Source organism: Bos javanicus, chromosome 3 (genome assembly GCF_032452875.1).
Source record: "Bos javanicus breed banteng chromosome 3, ARS-OSU_banteng_1.0, whole genome shotgun sequence".
Lineage (NCBI taxonomy): Eukaryota > Metazoa > Chordata > Mammalia > Artiodactyla > Bovidae > Bos > Bos javanicus.
Genome location: NC_083870.1, coordinates 34982370 through 35000604, shown reverse-complemented (window position 1 = coordinate 35000604; position 18235 = coordinate 34982370). Strand labels below are relative to the sequence as shown.

The window sequence follows — 18235 nt, the reverse complement described above, 5'->3', positions numbered from 1 at the left end:
TTTCCTTCTCCAATGCATGAACGTGAAAAGTGAAAGTGAAGTTACTCAGTCGTGTCCGATTCTTAGCGATCCCATGGATGCAGCCTACCAGGCTCCTCCTTCCATGGGATTTTCCAGGCAAGAGTACTGGAGTGGGGTGCCATTTCCATTATGGTCAGTGGATATTCTTGCAATTTCTCTGTTTCCCATAAGATTACCTGAATTTCTCTTCCTTGAAACCCATGAGCCTTGTAGTTTGTTTTATTGTAACCACCAAGAATCCCTGATCATTGGAGGTCTTGTCAATTTCCTTTACACTTAATTCTTAACCTGTCTGCGCTTGGTACAAGTAAGACTATGTCCTCTATTTGATTGGATTGGCAAAGAAGTCCTAGGTACAATTCCCTTTCCTTGGTAGAAACGAGTTCCTCGAAGGGGAGGTACAGAAATGGTGGAAGAATGGAGTATGAATGAGGGCAACCATAAATCTCCATAGTGTCCAGTCTTTTTCTGGACAATCAGTTCTGCTCTGTATTCCTACTTTCTTTTTATTTACCTTCCGGTGGGTATTTCAGATATTCACTAGTTTCTTAAGTCCTCTACTCCACCTCCACACTTTCCATGCACAGAGACTACCAAGTGGACATTCCTACACTTGCTGCCTTCTCTTCTCCAAACTAAAAGATGAACTGTGGTCACATCTATCCTGTTCTCCTCCTACTTCTCTTTATCCATCTGTTAAATATTGCAAATTCGGCCTCAAGCTTATGCCTTGTGCTTATACCTTATTTGTTCATTCATGTGTCAGAGACTTTCCCAGTTCAATATCCATTTTCTGTTCCTTTCTAGCAATAGAATTTGTTCTTTTCTTAGCCACATGATGGGATGAGGGAACTTGTTTCCTGACCAGAGATTGAACCCATGCCCCCGCCTCCTGCAATGGAAGCATGGAGTTTAAACACTGGACCACCAAGGAAGTCCCTAGCAATAGAACTTTTTGATTGTGTATGCCATTTTCTTTTCTTTCAGCTCAGTTGACATAGCCAGGAGACCAACTTCTCACCAACAGGATGTATGTGGCAGCAGGAACCTTTCTTTAAAAGCTTACTGGCATATAGTTCATCTTTGCTTTTCCCTCTACCATTGCTGAATTCCGCTGCTTAGAACTTTGATATGACAGCTGGAGCTTTATCTTGGACTAGTAAAAAGAAGGCCTCATCCTAGGGATGGCCGACTAAAAAATTTAAGGGAACGTGGCTTCCTCAGGACTCCATGGAATAGAGTTGCAACTCCTGGATGCTCTGCTCCAATACTTACGAAACTTAAAAGAAACTTCTGTTTAAGCCACTTTCTTTATAGTTTTTCTGTCACTCTCAGCAAAATGAATCCTAGCATTATATATTTGAAATCTGGAATTGTATGCTAAGTAACAAAACTGAGGGGCTTCCCTGGTGGCTCAGAGGTAAAGAATCTGCATGGAGAAGAAAATGGCAACCCACTCTAGTACTCTTGCCTGGGAAATCCCATGAACAGAGGAGACTGGTGGGGAGTCCATGGGGGTCCCCAAAGAATTGGATACAACTTAGCAATTGAACAACAATAAAACCTAAAATATTTAACATTAGCTTGGAGGTTGGGCATCAAGAAACATGGACACAGGTATTGTGGGCTGGAAAGCTGATGATGCTTATTATGCAGCATCATAAAATATTATCTTTCTTTCATTATCTTTTTTAACATTTTACTTTTTGGCCATGCTGTGCAGCCTGTAGGATCTTAGTTCCCTGACCAGGGATCAAACTTGAGCTACCTGCAAACGGGGGTGCAGAGTCTTAACCACAGAAATGTCAGGGAAGTACCTCATTCTTTTAGCTTTTATTTTCAGCCCTTCTCGTGGCCTTTGGATGACTGACTAACCTTGATTTTCCTAGTATTATCCTATTAGTGCCCTAAGAATGTTTAAACAGGGCTTCCCTAATAGCTCAGTTGATAAAGAATCTGCCTGCAGTGCAGAAGACCTGGGTTCAATCCCTGGGTTGGGAAGATCCCCTGGAGAAGGAAATGACAACCCACTCCAGTATTCTTGCCTGGAAAATCCTGGAGACAGAGGAGCCTGGTGGGCTACAGTCCATGGGGTCACAAGAGAAAGACATGACTTAGCAACTGAACCACCACAATGTTTAAACAGACTCCATATCCCTTAGGACCTAAACTCAAGCATTTACTGCTTTGCAGAATTCCCATTTCTGAAAGGAAAATTTCAGACAGTTGGTAAGCATAGGAATTCAAAATTTTAAAATAAATTTATAGAAAGCAACTGCATTATATGATTATTTCCTGATGGAACTGTTCAGCAATAGCACTCATAATCTATTTGACTACAACTAAGAAGTTGACTTTAGCCAGAAATCAGTTGCTGCTGACATAAAATCATCGTATGTTTCTACCTCTTCTCTGAACCTCTCAGCTCCTCTAATGTTCATGTCCACAGATTATATCATCTGCTCTCAGTTGTTCATGTCATCCATAGACCTCAAAAGATATTCCCCGACAATTTTAATGCTTGTTGGGAGCAGTAGGTGGGTTGTTTATTTTTTTAACTTTATTTTTGGCTGTGCTGGGTCTTTGTTGCTATGCAGGCTTTCCTTTGTTGTGTAGAGTTGGGGCTACTCTCTAGTTGCCACGCATGGGCTTCTTATTGTGGTAGCTTCTCCTGTTTCAGAGCACGGGCTCTAAGGTGCATGGGCTTCAGGAGTTGCAGCACACATGGGCTCAGTGGTTGTGGATCCCTAGCTCTAGAGCACAGGCTCAGTAGTTGGGGCCCATGGGCTTTGTTACTCCAGGGCACGTGGGATATTCCCAGACCAGGGATCGAATCTGTGTCTCCTGCATTGGCAGGTGGATTCTTTCCCACTGAGCCACCAGGAAAGCCCTGGTATTGTTTAGTCAGTAAGTTGTGTCTGTCTGACTCTTGCGACTATAACCCATCAGGCTCCTCTGTCCATGGATTTCCCAGACAAGAATACTGGAGTGGGTTGCCATTTCCTCCTCCAAGGGATCTTCCCAACCCATGGATTGAACCCATGTCTCCTGCTTGGCGGGTGTGTTCTCTACCACTGAACCACAAGGGAAGCCCCGGTTCAATACTTAAGGCTTAACAAATGTCTCAATACCTCTTTCCTCACTGCTACCAGAATTCTTAGTGATTCCAGTACCCATCGAACAATTTTTCCAATCAGGCCTTTCAATTTCTTGATCACCTGACTTATAATGCTTTTTTATTTTTTTCTCTTCCACCTGAACTCAGCTGCTGTTTCCCATGGTTAACATCTTAGAACTGGACCATCACCAATAGCAAACTTCTCCATAGTTCCATTTCAAACATCCCATTCTCTATTCATCTACTCCCCATTTTCTGCTTACTTCCCTCGCATATCCTTTCCAACAATTCTTTAACTCCACTGGGTCCTCCTGTCTATTGTTCCTGCCACCTTTTCATTCTCCACTGTGGTCCCTTCCACCTCCATGGTCACAAGGCAGCAAGCCTCACTTTCTTGCCCACCCAGCTTAGTTTCCACAATCCATTATTGGAAATCACTTCTTTGTAAACATTCTCAGTTCCCTTGCTGCAGTCTCTCTCCATCATGGCTGCCTCATAATACTGCTATGTGTGTGTGTTAGTCACATCCAACTCTGCAACCCCAGGAACTGTAGCCTGCCAGGCTCCTCTGTCTGTGGAATTCTCCAGGCAAGAATACTGGAGTGGGTAGCCATTCCCTTCTCCAGGGGATCTTCCCAACCCAGGGATCAAACCCTGGTCTCCTGCATTGCAGGCAAATTCTTTACCGTCAGAGTCACCAGAGAAGCCCCCAATTAGGACTAGAAGTAATACCCTAGTCTTACTTAAATACAACTCTCAGTCTTCTCTGTGCCTGCACATGACCAGAAAAATAGACAACCATGCTGACTGGCATCTCTTTAAATTCATGACCATGACCATGAATGAGTGGAACTCTGGGCTTGTGTGAGCCTGAGCATGGTGCCTCAAATTTTGCTCCTTTTCTGCCTCTCTAGCCTCACCCTCATCTGACCCTGGTAGATGCCATAGTGCACCGTTCACTTTGGTAAATCTCCCCTCCTGAAATCAGGCAAGGAGAAACTGTATTTGTTCATCTCCCAGTCTTTGGATGTGGTTGCCCCAGGGAAGAGTGTGTGATTTTGAGCAAGGAGCTCTAGGCTAAGGGCAAGCTTGAGAGAGGCTCAGCTAGCGTTCCAGCCACCAACACTTCCGCAGCTAGGGGGCGTGAGTGCTCATCTTGCTCTGGCCAAGCCCTCCTGTTCTTCAGGCCCTTTCCTTTTCCTCCTCCCTCCGCCTGGCATGTTCTTTTCCTGTTTCCAAGGGACTTATCCTCTCTTCCCTGATGTCCATGCTCAAGCACATCATTGCTGGAGAAGTCCTCTCTGACTGTGGTATACAACTCAACTCCATCCCTCCATATTCTCTCCTGTTACTCTGCTTTTTGTTCATGTTTAGCGATACCTGGCATTAAATAGTTCTAACATTAGCTGCTTCTTTTGGTCTTCCTCTTACTAGAGTCCTGCATGAGTGCAGAGCTCTGATTTGCTTCTGTTTATATCCCCAGTGCCCCTAACAGTGCCTGGTATGCAGTAGACACTCTATGAAAGTGAAAGTGTTAGTCACTCAGTCCTGTTGTATCTCACTCTTTGCAACCCCTTGGACTGTACCTGCCAGGCTCCTCTCTCCATGGAATTCTCCAGGCAAGAATACTGGAGTGGGTTGCCATACCCCCTTCCAGGGGATCTTCCTGACCCAGGGATGGAACTGGGGTCTTCCCACACTGCAGGCAGATTCTTTACTACCTGAGCCATCAGGGAAGCCCCATAGAAACTTGTTAAATGCACAAGTGAAAATGTCTTGAATGCATAGTAGTCAACTCACAGAAGAATGGTTTAGTGGAAGGATCTTAGAGTGTAGAGTTAGACTGATTTTTTTAAAACAACTTTAGTGAGATAAACTGACATACCATAAACTGCACATATTTATAATATAAACTCAATGTTTTGACATATGTATACACACATGAAACCATCACCATAATTTAGATAACATACATGTGCTTCATCCCCAGTTTTGTAATCCCTCTTGTAAATGGCAGGTGGTAATAGGGCTGGATGAATTTAATGTTTTCGTTAAGGACCTCCCACTCTTTCTCGGCGCAGGGACATGCTCCAGTTCTTTTTTTGTCTTTCTTTCTCTGAATATAATTGGCATATAACATTGTCAAGTTTGAAGTATAAATCTGGGGTGTACAAGTGTTGGTTTGATACATTTCTATATTGTACTTTTGTAATCCCTCTTTTCTGCCCTTTGCCATCCCAGGCAACCATTGATTTGCTTTCAGCTTTCAGAGTACTTTGCATTTTCTAGAATTTTATATAATCGGATAGGTCTACATATATATATATTTTTTGGCTTGGCTATTTTTCAGTCAGAATAATTATTTTGAGATTCATTCATGTTGTATGTATCAGTAGTTCATTCATTTTTTTTTACTAAGTACTAGTCCATTTGTCATTCAGTTTGGTTGTTGGACTTGATGTGCTTACATTTTGGTGCTATTTTAAAAATACTGCTAGAGATATTTGTGTAAAATTTAAAAATTTTCTATTTGAGTATAGTTGGACTGTGTGAGTTTTACTGTACAGCCAAGTAAATCAGCTATATGTATACATATATCCCCTCTCTTTTGGATTTCCTTCCTATTTAGATCCCTACAGAGCAATGAGTAGAGTTCCCTGAGCCATGCAATAGGTTCTCATTCAGTTCAGTTCAGTTCAGTCACTCAGTCACGTCTGACTCTTTGCAACCCCATGAATTGCAGCACGCCAGGCCTCCCTGTCCATCACCAACTCCCGGAGTTCACTCAGACTCACATCCATCAAGTCGGTGATGCCATCCAGCCATCTCATCCTCTGTCGTCCCCTTCTTCTCCTGCCCCCAATCCCTCCCAGCATCAGGGTCTTTTCCAGTCAACTCTTCGCATGAGGTGGCCAAAGTACTGGAGTTTCAGCTTCAGCATCAGTCCTTCCAATGAACACCCAGGACTGATTTCCTTTAGGATGGACTGGTTGGATCTCCTTGCAGTCCAAGGGACTCTCAAGAGTCTTCTCCAACACCACAGTTCAAAAGCATCAATTCTTTGGCACTCAGCTTTCTTTATTGTCCAACTCTCACATCCATACATGACCACTGGAAAAACCACAGCCTTGACTAGACGGATCTTTGTTAGCAAAGTAATGTCTCTGCTTTTGAATATGCTATCTAGGTTGGTCATAACCCTCCTTCCAAGGAGTAAGCATCTTTTAATTTCATGGCTGCAGTCACCATCTTCAGTGATTTTGGAGCCCCCAAAAATAAAGTCTGACACTGTTTCCCCATTTATTTCCCATGAAGTGATGGGACCAGATGCCATGATCTTAGTTTTCTGAATGTTGAGCTTTAAGCCAACTTTTTCACTCTCCTCTTTCACTTTCATCAAGAGGCTTTTTAGTTTCTCTTCACTTTCTACCATAAGGGTGGTGTCATCTGCATATCTGAGGTTATTGATATTTCTCCCAGCAATCTTGATTCCAGCTTGTGCTTCTTCTAGCTCAGCGTTTCTCATGATGTACTCTGCATAGAAGTTAAATAAGCAGGGTGACAATATACAGCCTTGACGTACTCCTTTTCCTATTTGGAACCAGTCTGTTGTTCCACGTCCAGTTCTAACTGTTGCTTCCTGACCTGCATATAGGTTTCCCAAGAGGCAGGTCAGGTGGTCTGGTATTCCCATTTCTTTCAGAATTTTAGTTACCTAATTTATACATAGTATCAATAGCATATGTGTATTAATCCCAATCTCCCAACTCATCCCACCTCCTATTCCACCTTTCCTCCTTGATGTCCTCACACTTGTTCTCTATGTCTGTGTCTCTGTTTCTGTTTTGCAAATAAGATCACCTATACCATTTTCCTAGATTCCACATATAAGCATTAATATATTTGTTTCTCTCTTTTTTACTGACTTCACTCTGTATGACAGTCTCTAGGTTCATCCACAACTCTACAAATGACCCAATTTTGTTCCTTTTTATGGCTGAGTAATATTCCTTTGTATGTACATTGTATGCAAGTTTTTATATGAACATATGCTTTTATTTCTCTTGGGCGAATAACTAGGAGTGAAATGACTGGGTCATATAATCAGTGTGTGTTTAACTTTTTAAGAAATAGTCAAGTTGTTTTTTGGTTGTGCCATTTTATGTTCCTACCAGGAATGAGATTTCCTTGCTAACATTTGGTATCATCAGTCTTTCTAATTTTAGATGTGTAGTAAGTATGCAGTAGTATCTCGTTGTGGTTTTAATTTACATTCTCCTAATAACTAATAATGTTAAGGATTTTTTTTTTCCCTCACCATGCTGCTTGCAGGAACTTTCCTGGCCAGGGATTGAACCCTAGCAATGGCAGTGAAAGCTGAATCCTAACCACTAGGCCACCAGGGAACTCCCTAAGGACATTTTCATGTACTTATTTTTCATGTATATATCTTCTTCTGTGAAATGTTTGTTCAAATCTTTTGCCTGTTTTTTATTGAGTTATTTTCTTATTACCGGGTTTTGGGAGTTTTTTCTAAATTTTAATTAAAAATTTTTTGGATGCAAGGCCTATGTAAAACATGTGATTTGCAAATATTTCCCCCAAATATTACTCTCTGGTTTGTCTTTTCATTCTTGGAATAGTGCAGAAATTCTTCATATTGTTGAAGTCCAATTTATCAAATTTTTGCAATGGATCATGCTTTCAGTATTATATCAAAGAAATCTTTATCTAACCTAATGTCACAAAGATTTTCTTCTTTTTTTTTTCTAAAAGAAGTTTTATATTTTTAGATGTTATGTTTAGGACTATACTCCACTTTGAATTAATTTTTATATGGTGTGAGGTATGGATTAATGTTTATGCTTTTAGCATATGGTTGTCCAATTTTTTTCAGCATCATTTGTTTTTGGGTTTTTGTTTTTGTTTTTTTCATTTTTTTTGGCTGCACAGCTCTGTTTGGGAATCTTAGTTCCTCGACCAGGGATTGAACTCATGTCCCCTGCAGTGGAAGTGTGGAACCCTAACCACTGGTGTGTGTGTGCTTGGTCACTCAGTCATGTCTGACTCTTTGCAACCCCATGAACTGTAGTCCACCAGACTTCTCTGTCCATGGATTCTCTAGGCAAGAATACTGGAGTGTGAGTAGCCATTCCCTTCTCCAGGGGATCTTCCCAACCCAGGGATCAAACCCAAGTCTCCTGCTTTGCAGGCAGATTTTTTACCATCTGAACCACCATGGAAGCCCCTGGACTGCCACGGAATTCCCTCAGCATCATTTGTTGAAAAGACTCTTCCCCATTAGATTGCCTTTACACCTTTTTGAAAATCAATTGTCACATATATATTGGTCTATTTTTGAAGTCTATTCTGCTCTATTGATCTACTTATCTATCTTGATACCAATCCTTATAATTAGTCTTGTCTTAATTACTATAGATGTATAATAAGTCTTGAAGTCAGAGAGGGTAAAATCAGTTCCTTTTATCCCATTTTGGTTGGAAGTGGAGTCAGATTGATGAGTTTTAGTCCAAGCTCTACCATTTAATACTAGTATGATTTCATACAAGTCAGTTAACAATGTTTATTACTCATTTACATCCTTGTTTATTGTTAGAATTAATATTATAGTGCTTAGATTGAATGCTAATTATTAGTAAGGATCTGAACTAGAAAGATGGCCCTGAATCTAAAAGGTACTAGAATGTCAGGGCAGTGCTGGGATGAATGAATTTAATGTGCTCATCAAGGACCTCCCACTGTCTTTCTCAGTGTAGGGACATGCTCCTGTCCTTTCTTTTCCTTTCTGTCTCTCTCTTTCTTTCTTTAAACATATAATTGATGTATAACACTGTCAAGTTTGAGACATAAGTTTGAAGTGTACAAGTGTTAGTTTGATACATTTACATATTGTATGATTACTGCAGTAGCATTATCTAACACCTCTATCACATCACATAAGTATTTCTTTTTTGTGTTGGGAACAGTTAAAATTTGGTCTCTTAGCAACTTTGAGATTTATAAATATTATATCATTAACTATTAATATAATCACTATGTTGCATGTTAAATCCCCCAAATATATTTTTCTACTAGTTTTTAGTTTGTACCCGTAAACAACATCTCCCCAGTTCCCCCAGGACCAGCCCACAGCAGAACTGATCACTTTGCATTGAAACAACAGAAAGAATAACAAATAAAGGTGACAAAGAAGAAATTAAAACTGGTCAGAATCCCCAAGTTTAAAATAGTCATTCCACTATGTCAATAATTTCTATACAGCTTTGTTAAATTTTTATTTAGAAAAAAATTTGAATAGAAAAGGAGAGCATTCTACACCCAGTTACAGTAGCCTTTTGGCCCGCTTGGCATGGCTTACTTCCACTCTCTTCTTTTTTTCAGCCTTTGCAATACCTGTACCTGCCAGTCTCCAGGTGCCCCTAGTTACAGGTCAGCTCCACACAGAAGGGGAGGAGCTACTTCCCAGGGTCTGTTTCCAGCCTTGCAGCCCCACATCCCAGCAACCAGAAGTGCTGCCCACCTGGAGACCAAGGAGGACCTTGCCCACTTCGTTGTGTGCCATGTGAGTGCTCAGTCCAACAGGATGGCTGGTGCACGGGTGAAATTTTTATCTGTGGTTGGCTTCAGTCTTATCTGCCTTAAAATGGTGAGTTCACCATTCTGACCTACCTGCAACTATTTAGGGGGGGGAAAGATACATTCAATATCTTTCTCTTTTTTTGAAGGCTTTGGGGGTGGAGAAATAGAAATCAAGATACTTTGGGACTATACCAAGATTGTATATGTTTGTGTGTTTAAAATTTAATGCAATTTACTAGTAAAAGAAAACAAGAATATCATTATGTTTTAAAGACAAAGGTTTCTAAAAAATCTGTCAGCAGTTACTGAATTAATCAGTAGGCAGATTCAGGAAGAAAAATGAAATAGAAATACGATCTGCCTCCAGCCTCTCAATTCTGTTTAGGATTGCTTTCTGGTAGATTTTAGTATTGGGGAAATAGTTTGTGCAAATCGCTACTGTGTATGGATTGGAAGATTGCTCACATTATGTATAAACATGTTGTTCTAAGTGTATTACTGCTCTGATTTAGGTTTTATATTTCCTCAAATGGTGTTTTTCTTTATAGTTCTAACTTTCTAAACTTTTCTTTTCAGGTTGCTTCAACAAAAACAGGTAACATTCCCTGAAATGCAAGTTTACCCTACCCATATTTCATTTTCATTTCCACTATTAATTCTTATACTGCCCTAAAATAGAAAGGCTATACCAAGAAAAATATTCAACATTTTTTGAGTACTCATATTGTGAGTGTAACTGGTAAGACAAATACATTGATCAAACTTTAAAGATACATCCTCATAAGATATTCATCTTGAGCTGTATAGAGTCATGCAGTCATAGATTTTTCTCAGACATAGTTACCCATTAGGAAAATATTGCAATGATTATCATTCCAGTCAAAGAAAAAAAATTATAGTGAAGAGCCTAATTTATATAAGTTTTCTTATTTGTCTTCTAAGGAATTAGAGGAGAGAGCTAGAAACAGTTTTGATCAAAATTTCAAGATTCTCTACTTTAGTAAAAAAGATTTTATACCTCTAATATTGCATCCATAAAATATAGATAATGATAACCCAGAGCTAGAAAAATTCTTTCTTTTAGACGATTTTATCACCATTTTTCTTGAATAAATGACTGAAGGCAAGGATTATTTCTCTACGGGCTTCTCCTGGCTCATACATTCTAGAAATTTAAGTCCCTAGAATGGAAATTTATGTTCAGAGATTTAGATTATCTGAAGAAACCATATTATATCAATTATATCACAAATAAACTCTCTTAGCAATTCAGTACAAGTAAGAACAGTTTTTATTTGTTATTTTGTTCATTCCACAGAAAAGGAAGTATAAATAAAGCAATTAAAATATGTGATAGAGATTTATGACTGAGCCATAAAAATCTGTGCTTATAAAATAGGTTTTTTAAAATTATTATGCCATGCTTTATTCTTACTTATTGTTAAGACACCTACAGTGCTGACTAGGAAGCTGTGAGAAGAACTATTTGGCCATATACACGAAGTAATTTTTAAAATAATAAGTGGCCTTTAAATGGATGAAATCTAGCTCTGCTGTCTCTTAGAGGGTCCTCCCAGAACACCCAGACACAATGAGCCCTCAAAATGGGCCCCTTTTCAACCCCACTCTCCACACTATTTGAGAGAAGGAATGGGACAGGCTGAGATACTGATGATGCTGTCAACTGATTCATCCTGTCTTTTCAACAGATGCAAAGTGTTTTATTGATACTGCATAGGAAATTTCATTTGGTGTGTGTGTATTTTGATTTTCTCTGGGCTCTTGGCATCAGCTACTTATCTGTGTCTGATCCCTGGGGCCAGCTGGGATAATTTAGATCTCTGAGTTGGTAGAATGCACAAATGCTGAGACTCAAAGGGTTTCACTTTTGGTTGATTGCAAATCTAGGGAATAAATTTTTCTCTTTCATCAATGCAGTAAGTGGGCCAAATATAGAACTAAGGAAGAGTGAAGAACCACTGCTAATTTATGGAGACTTACACGTCCTACTCAATCTCATATCTTTTAAGGGAAACATAGTACAGTGATGTTGATCTTTTTTTGTTGCCATTACTGGTCAGATGCTGCTCTAGATGCCATGTGTAAACAAGCACTCTGTCTCTCCAGCCTGTGCCTATCCCAGACCCTCCAGAATCCCACCTCCTCTGGTAGCAACCCCCACCCCCATGGCAGTACCATGAGGCCTGGCTTTTCCAAACCCAAAATTTGCTAGCCCTGGTTCATACACACACACACACACTAACCCTCCCTCCCTTTCAATGTGCCCTTACATTCACTATTTCACTTAATCTTTACTATCTTAAGATGCAGACATTTTACATTTCAAAGTAAACTCAAAGATGTAGGAATTATTAGTATTCTGTATATTCAAGACAGAAAACTGAGACTGGAAGAGGTGAAGTCACTTGTACATGTTGATGCATGTATGCTCAGTTGCTTCAGTCGTGTCCGACTCTTTGCGACCTTGTGGACTGTAGCCTGCCAGGCTCCTATGTCCATGGGATTCTCCAGGCAAGAATACTGGAGTGGGTTGCCATACTCCTCTCCAGTACACATTCACAGACAGAAGCAAATGGCAGAGCCAAGGCTCCAACCTAGCATTCTGGAATCTAAATCCTTTTCTGTTTTCTTGCCATGAAACTCTGTGTTTCATGATACTGGCTTTATGTACTACTATGCTGGGCAACTGTGCCCCTCCCAGATTAATTCAATAGGACAAAGTTTGTGGAGTCCTCAGACTCCTTGACAGGCCTGTGGGGAGATAGTCTGTGTTATGCCAGCCTTTTAGATGCCTTTCAAATGAACCACTCCATGAAGGCACTGTCACAACAACGTCTGGTTTGGTTGTCAGTTGTCCAGGAAATCAGTCCATTGCAATGAGCAGGACTGGCTAACAGGAGATAAGATGAATAATGGGGTCAAAGGAAGAAGCAGAGGTTGAGAGATACCACAAAGTCAGAGGAAAGAAGGCCAAGGACTAGCCAAGGACAAGTAACTGGGGCGCAGAAAAGGGATGAGTGTGTAGGAGGATTGAATGTGAGACCCCTGGGGGGCTTTCTGTCCTGCAGGGGGGCGGGGACATAGGCGCTTCCTACAGAGTCAGTTTCTGCTGGCAAATGGCTAAGATGAATCCCTGCAACTTTTCCCCAGGATATATAAGCCATCAGAGTTTTCTTTTGATGGTGAAGGAGACAGTCCTGGGTGATGTTCAAGGAATGTCTGGCCAGTGCACAGTGGACTCTTTGTCCATTCTTGCAGCATGGTTATTTCTGAGATGCTGCCAAAGCCAGCTCTCTTGGCCTTGGGGACAGAAAGAGAAGGTTGTCTGTGTCATGCACAAGGCGATTTGGCAGGTGGGGGTCTGCTGGAGGGAGTTGATACTGGCAAATCACACATTCACACTGTATTTACTCCTTCTCCTCTTTGCCCTAGAGTTTTGTTTTGCCCTTTAGTTTTGAATTTGGCATACAGTGATCTTACCCAGCAAATGCAGTTGTTGTTGTTGTTTAGTTGCTAAGTTGTGTTGGATTCTTTTGCGACCCCATGGACGGTAGCCTGCCAGCCTCCTCTGTCCGTAGGATTTCCCAGGCATGAATATTGAAGTGAGTTGCCATTTCCTTCTCCAGGGAATTTTCCTGGATCAGGGATCGAACCTGCATCTCCTGCACTGGCAAGCAGATTCTTTACCAGGGAAGCCCACAATTGCAGTTCATTAAACATAAAACCCAGCAATTTCGGTTTGACCTTTTCTTCCACTTGGACCTCCTACACCTAGAGCATTTTTGTGTCCGCGGAGTTTTGCAGAGTAATCAATCTGATTGCCATGTTGTATCTCCTACCCCATTCCCAAAGTATAGGAATGCCTAGTGTAAACTCATAACATAAGCATTCATCGCCTCCTGGCAAACCATGGCCAGGTCCAGGTGAGGAGGGACCACAGCAACTCATTCTTATTCTGGGGCAGATATTTTGATAGAGAAGGAGAGAATAATGTTTAATTTTTAATATTTTATATAGAAGAATCTTAAAATTGTTACATTCTGATAGTACTAAAACAGTACAATGGAGCAATTATGAAACAACCCGATTCTCCCTCCTTTTCCATTAGGTGAAATACCACTTGGGAAGTGTGCAAAGTGCATGAAAGGAAGTCAAAGCTGTGGCGGGATGGGGGATGGAGGTGGACCATCACTGAAGGCAGTGGAGCACAGCTGTGGGGCAGGGAGGCAAGATTAGGGACAAAGCAGGCTGGGGATTCACAAGTTGGAGTAGAATCCTCCAGAGTGAAGTCTCTCCTTTACTCTCTCCCTCCCCTCAGGGTTCTTTCTCAAAATTATTCCCCATTCTTACTTAACTGTTTTAAAAGTACAAAAAGAAGCAACTGGGGAAAACCTCTTTGAAATCCCATTCCTGAATGGGAACTTTGAGCTTTCTGACTCTCTTCTGAAAAGTAGTAGCTTTACCCTCTTTTTTTTTTTTTTCCCATCTTTCTTTTTTTTTTCTTGATCGGGAAAATAAGGGCAAAGTTTATGTCTGAAGGATGGCATGAGAATGACTTAGTTTGAAGAGTAAGATGATGAAAGAAGTAATCCTTATAGGTACTCTAACTAATGTACATCTTCAAAATTTCTTTTAGCTCCCGAAATACCCACTATTGATCAGGCTTATTCAAAAATCAGCAACAGTATCACTGTGGAATGGGCTACAGTGCCAGGGGCCACCAGTTACCTCCTCACGGCCAAAGACGGGAACACTGTCGTTGAGACCGTGGTGGCCAATTCCCCAGGCACTGTGACTGGCCTGAAAGCTGCAACCTTGTACCAGATCACCATCAGATCCATCAGTCCTGCGGGGAGAAGCCAAGCATCACCTCCAAAACAGGCAAAGACAGGTAGCTCGATGCTCATCCTCTACTGAGCAATTGCTTGTGACCTGAATCAATTGTACTAACGCTGCAAATGCATGATGTAATTCTTTGTCTTGTGAGTGCTGATGATTCAGGGCCCAGAAGTGAAAGCCACCAAGTGACACTTTTTTTTTAAATTCAAATAACTGTGGAGGAGGTGGTATTTAAATTCCAGATGCTTTGGAAAATAAAACCCATTTTTGGGCATTGTTAAAAGCATCCCTGCTTTAAAATCTCTGAAAAAGGGATTTCTGTTTTTAACCTCGGTTATCTATGAAGACCGTGGGGTATGATAAACACGTAGAAGTGATTTTGCTGTTCTTTGACTTATTTTAAATAAAACCCGTTCAAGTTTATCATCAGCATGACTTACATTGGTTTGATGAAGTTATACCTTGGCATACTTCTGAAAGGTTGTGTGCACATTAAAGTAGTATAAATTGTCATTTCTTTTATTAATTTATTTTATGATTAAGAGGTTTTATCTAATTTCTTACCAACTTCCAGTTGAAGGTATGCCTAATATTAGAATTTCTATTCCCATTCCTCTGCTGTGTGTGGGTGCTAAGTCTCTTCAGTCGTGTCTGACTCTTTGTGACCCTGTGGACTGTAGCCTGCCAGGATCCTCTGTCCATGGGATTCTCCACACAAGAATACTGGAATGGGTTGCCATATCCTCCTCCAGGAGATCTTTCCAACCCAGGGATTGAACCTACGTCTCTTATGTCTCCTGCGTTGGCAGGCAGGTTCTCTACCACTAGCGCCACCTGCCACTCTGAGTCATCTGCTGAGTCATCTGGAATTAATACACATTTAAATAACAATTATAACAACTCTGACATGAATCCTATTGCAAAGCAAATAATTTTTTCATAATATGGATAATCAAGCTCAAATTTTCTATTCCTAAATTTGAATTATCCTTGATCTCACTTTCATAATGCAAATGGACATGTTTTTGTCTTTGCAGTACTGGCGGCACCTATTCTACAAGTAAGCTCTCCAAGTTCAGACTCTATTCTTGTGCAGTGGGAAGCTGTATATATGGCCATTGGATTCTCTGTGTCCATTATGCAAGCTAATGGCTTGGGTAGAATATGGAAAGAGAATACCACCAACACCTCCTTGACATTCACCAGTTTAGACTCCGGGACTCTCTACACCATAAAGGCCTATGCATGGAATGCCAATGGAACCCCTGGGGATGACTCCACCTGCAATCAGAGAACAAGTAAGGACTTCTCAGCTCAGCTCCAGACTTTCTCCTTTTTGATTAATGATAAGGGCTGTGCACTGCAGCCACTGAGAGCAGCGATAAGTGATAAGTACAGAGCAGCTGGCAGCAGATATTTAAACTTATTATGAGCTTATTTATAGTGCGTTGGCAGTTCCCCCCAAGTAGTTTCAATGTTCTCTGCATGTGTAAAGAAATGCTGCTCAGAGTACACAGAGCGTGGTAACCCCATGTCTGCCTCACCCCCACTGCCCCGTAGCTGATTCAGCATACATGTTCAATATCACACAGCAGGAAACAATTCTTGTTAGGTTGTCCAGTTACCTCTCATCCCTTCCTAGGTTTAGACCAAGAGTATAGACAAAAAGAATTGGGCCGAACAAGGATTTATTCAGCAGACATTTAATGAGTGTGTCCAAATTTTGAGGTGGTATTACCCTAGAGACATAGCAGCAAGCAAAATAAACTTCCTGTTATGATGAGAATTTTAAACTTCCTGATGTGGTGAGAATTGATATTTCAGACATATTTCCCAAGCCCTCACCACAGGCCTGAGGCCAACACAGGGCTTCCCACTACCTCTCCTCCAGCTGTAACCCGAGAAGCTGGAGCACGGTGTGTGTTCTTACCATCACTATCCCAGGGAGACCCAACCAGGGCCTCCGACTGCATGATAACTGGAAGCCCAAATTGAGCTGCAGCTATGAGCCCAAAGAATAAGAGGGAGAGAGAGGGAAGGGGGCAGATTTTTCCTTCTCTTGAGGCAGAGTGAGCCATCCTCTGACAATAAAGCCTGTTGTTGAGTCTCCAAGTCATGTCTGACTCTTTTGCAACCTCATGAACTGTAGCCCATCCAATCTCCTCTGTCCATGGGACTTCTCAGGCAAGAATACTACTGTCCATGGGACTTCCCAGGCAAGAATACTAGAGTGAGTTGCTGTTTCCTCCTCTAGGGGGTCTTTCCGACCCAGGGATTGAACCCTCATTTCCTGCGTTGACAGATGGATTCTTTATCACTGAGCCACCAGGGAAGTCCACAATGAAGCCTAATAGATGCCAGACTCACCAATCAGATTAACTCTTTCATCTCTTGAGGATGTCCAAGGAAAAGGCGGAAAGAAAACAGAAATGTCCTCTCCAACAATGCCTAAGTTTGGGGGGCAGTGAAAGTTGCCTTGTCTATGAGCCAAGGCTGAAATGTAGGGAGAAGGGTTTGCCTTTTATAATACTTCTCTAGGGAGAAATTATAACAAGGTGACCCTAAGGTGATTCATGATGGCCCTGGTGAGTTAGGATGTCTATGATAAACCAGTCTCCCTGGGCCTCTTCCGAGGCATTCACTCATTCTTTCCTTCCATAGACATTTATTGAGGGCCTGCTATATGCTGGGCATCGTTAGCTGATGAACATACAAAATCAAAAAAGGCATGATTTCTACACCCAAAGAATTGTGTCCCAGGAGGGGCCAATGTGTAAATCAATGGTTACATTTCTGGATAACAGGTTCTTTGATGGAAAGATGCACAGGCACAGGGGGGCTTCCCTTGTTGGCTCAGATGGTAAAGAATCTGGCTGCAATGCAGAAGACCTGGGTTCGACCCCTGGGTTGGGAAGATTCCCTTGAGAAGGGAATGACAACCCACTCCAGTATTCTTGCCTGGGAAATTCCATGGATAGAGGTGCTTGGTGGGCTGTAGTCCATGGGGTAGCAGAGAGTCGGACATGACTGAGTGACTAACACTAACTAACAGGCACGGGGTGGCACAGGGGAGCATCTACTTCAGGCTGGGGAACAGGGAGAGCCATCTCCTAAAGGTGACTGGTCTCTCAAAGCCTTCCTCTTCACTTGTTTCCCTATGTTTTAAAAGTTTTAGATACTTTAGACCTAGACTCTGTATTAGTTTGCTAGGACTGCCACAACAAAGTACCACAAACTAGGTGATACAGAAGTTTATTATCTCATGGCTCTGGAGTGCATAGGAGTCTGAAATCAAGGAATTGGCAGGATTGGTTCCTTCTGAGGACTGTGAGGAAATTCAGGCCATTCTCCTTGGCTTGTAGATGGTTGTCTTTGTGTTCACATGGCATTCTCCCTGTATGTGTATGTCTGTGTCCAGATTTTATCTTAAAAAAAAAAATTATCTATTTATTTATTTTTGGTTGCTCTGGGTCTTTGTTGCTTCATGCAGGCTTTTTTTTTCGGTTGTGGCAAGTGGGGGCTGTTGTCTGCTACAGAGTGTGGGCTCTTTCTCACATAAGTGGCTTCTCTTATTGTGGAGCACGGGCTCTAGAGCACACGGGCTTCAGTAGTTGTGGCGCTTAGGCTTAGTTGCTC

The 18235-nt window shown here is 41.5% G+C and overlaps 1 protein-coding gene across 2 annotated transcripts in view; it reads left to right on the top strand.

Moving 5' to 3' along the window:
* The first annotated feature begins 9016 nt into the window (after positions 1-9016).
* FNDC7 (fibronectin type III domain containing 7) overlaps positions 9017-18235 on the top strand; it is a 33634-nt gene continuing 24415 nt past the window's right edge. For both annotated transcript variants that reach the window (XM_061410996.1, XM_061410997.1), the window contains exons 1-4: positions 9017-9806; positions 10316-10334; positions 14397-14651; positions 15637-15897. In XM_061410996.1, the coding sequence (XP_061266980.1) occupies positions 9510-9806; positions 10316-10334; positions 14397-14651; positions 15637-15897 (832 nt within the window). In that variant the 5' untranslated portion in view covers positions 9017-9509. The remainder of the gene's footprint in view (positions 9807-10315; positions 10335-14396; positions 14652-15636; positions 15898-18235) is intronic.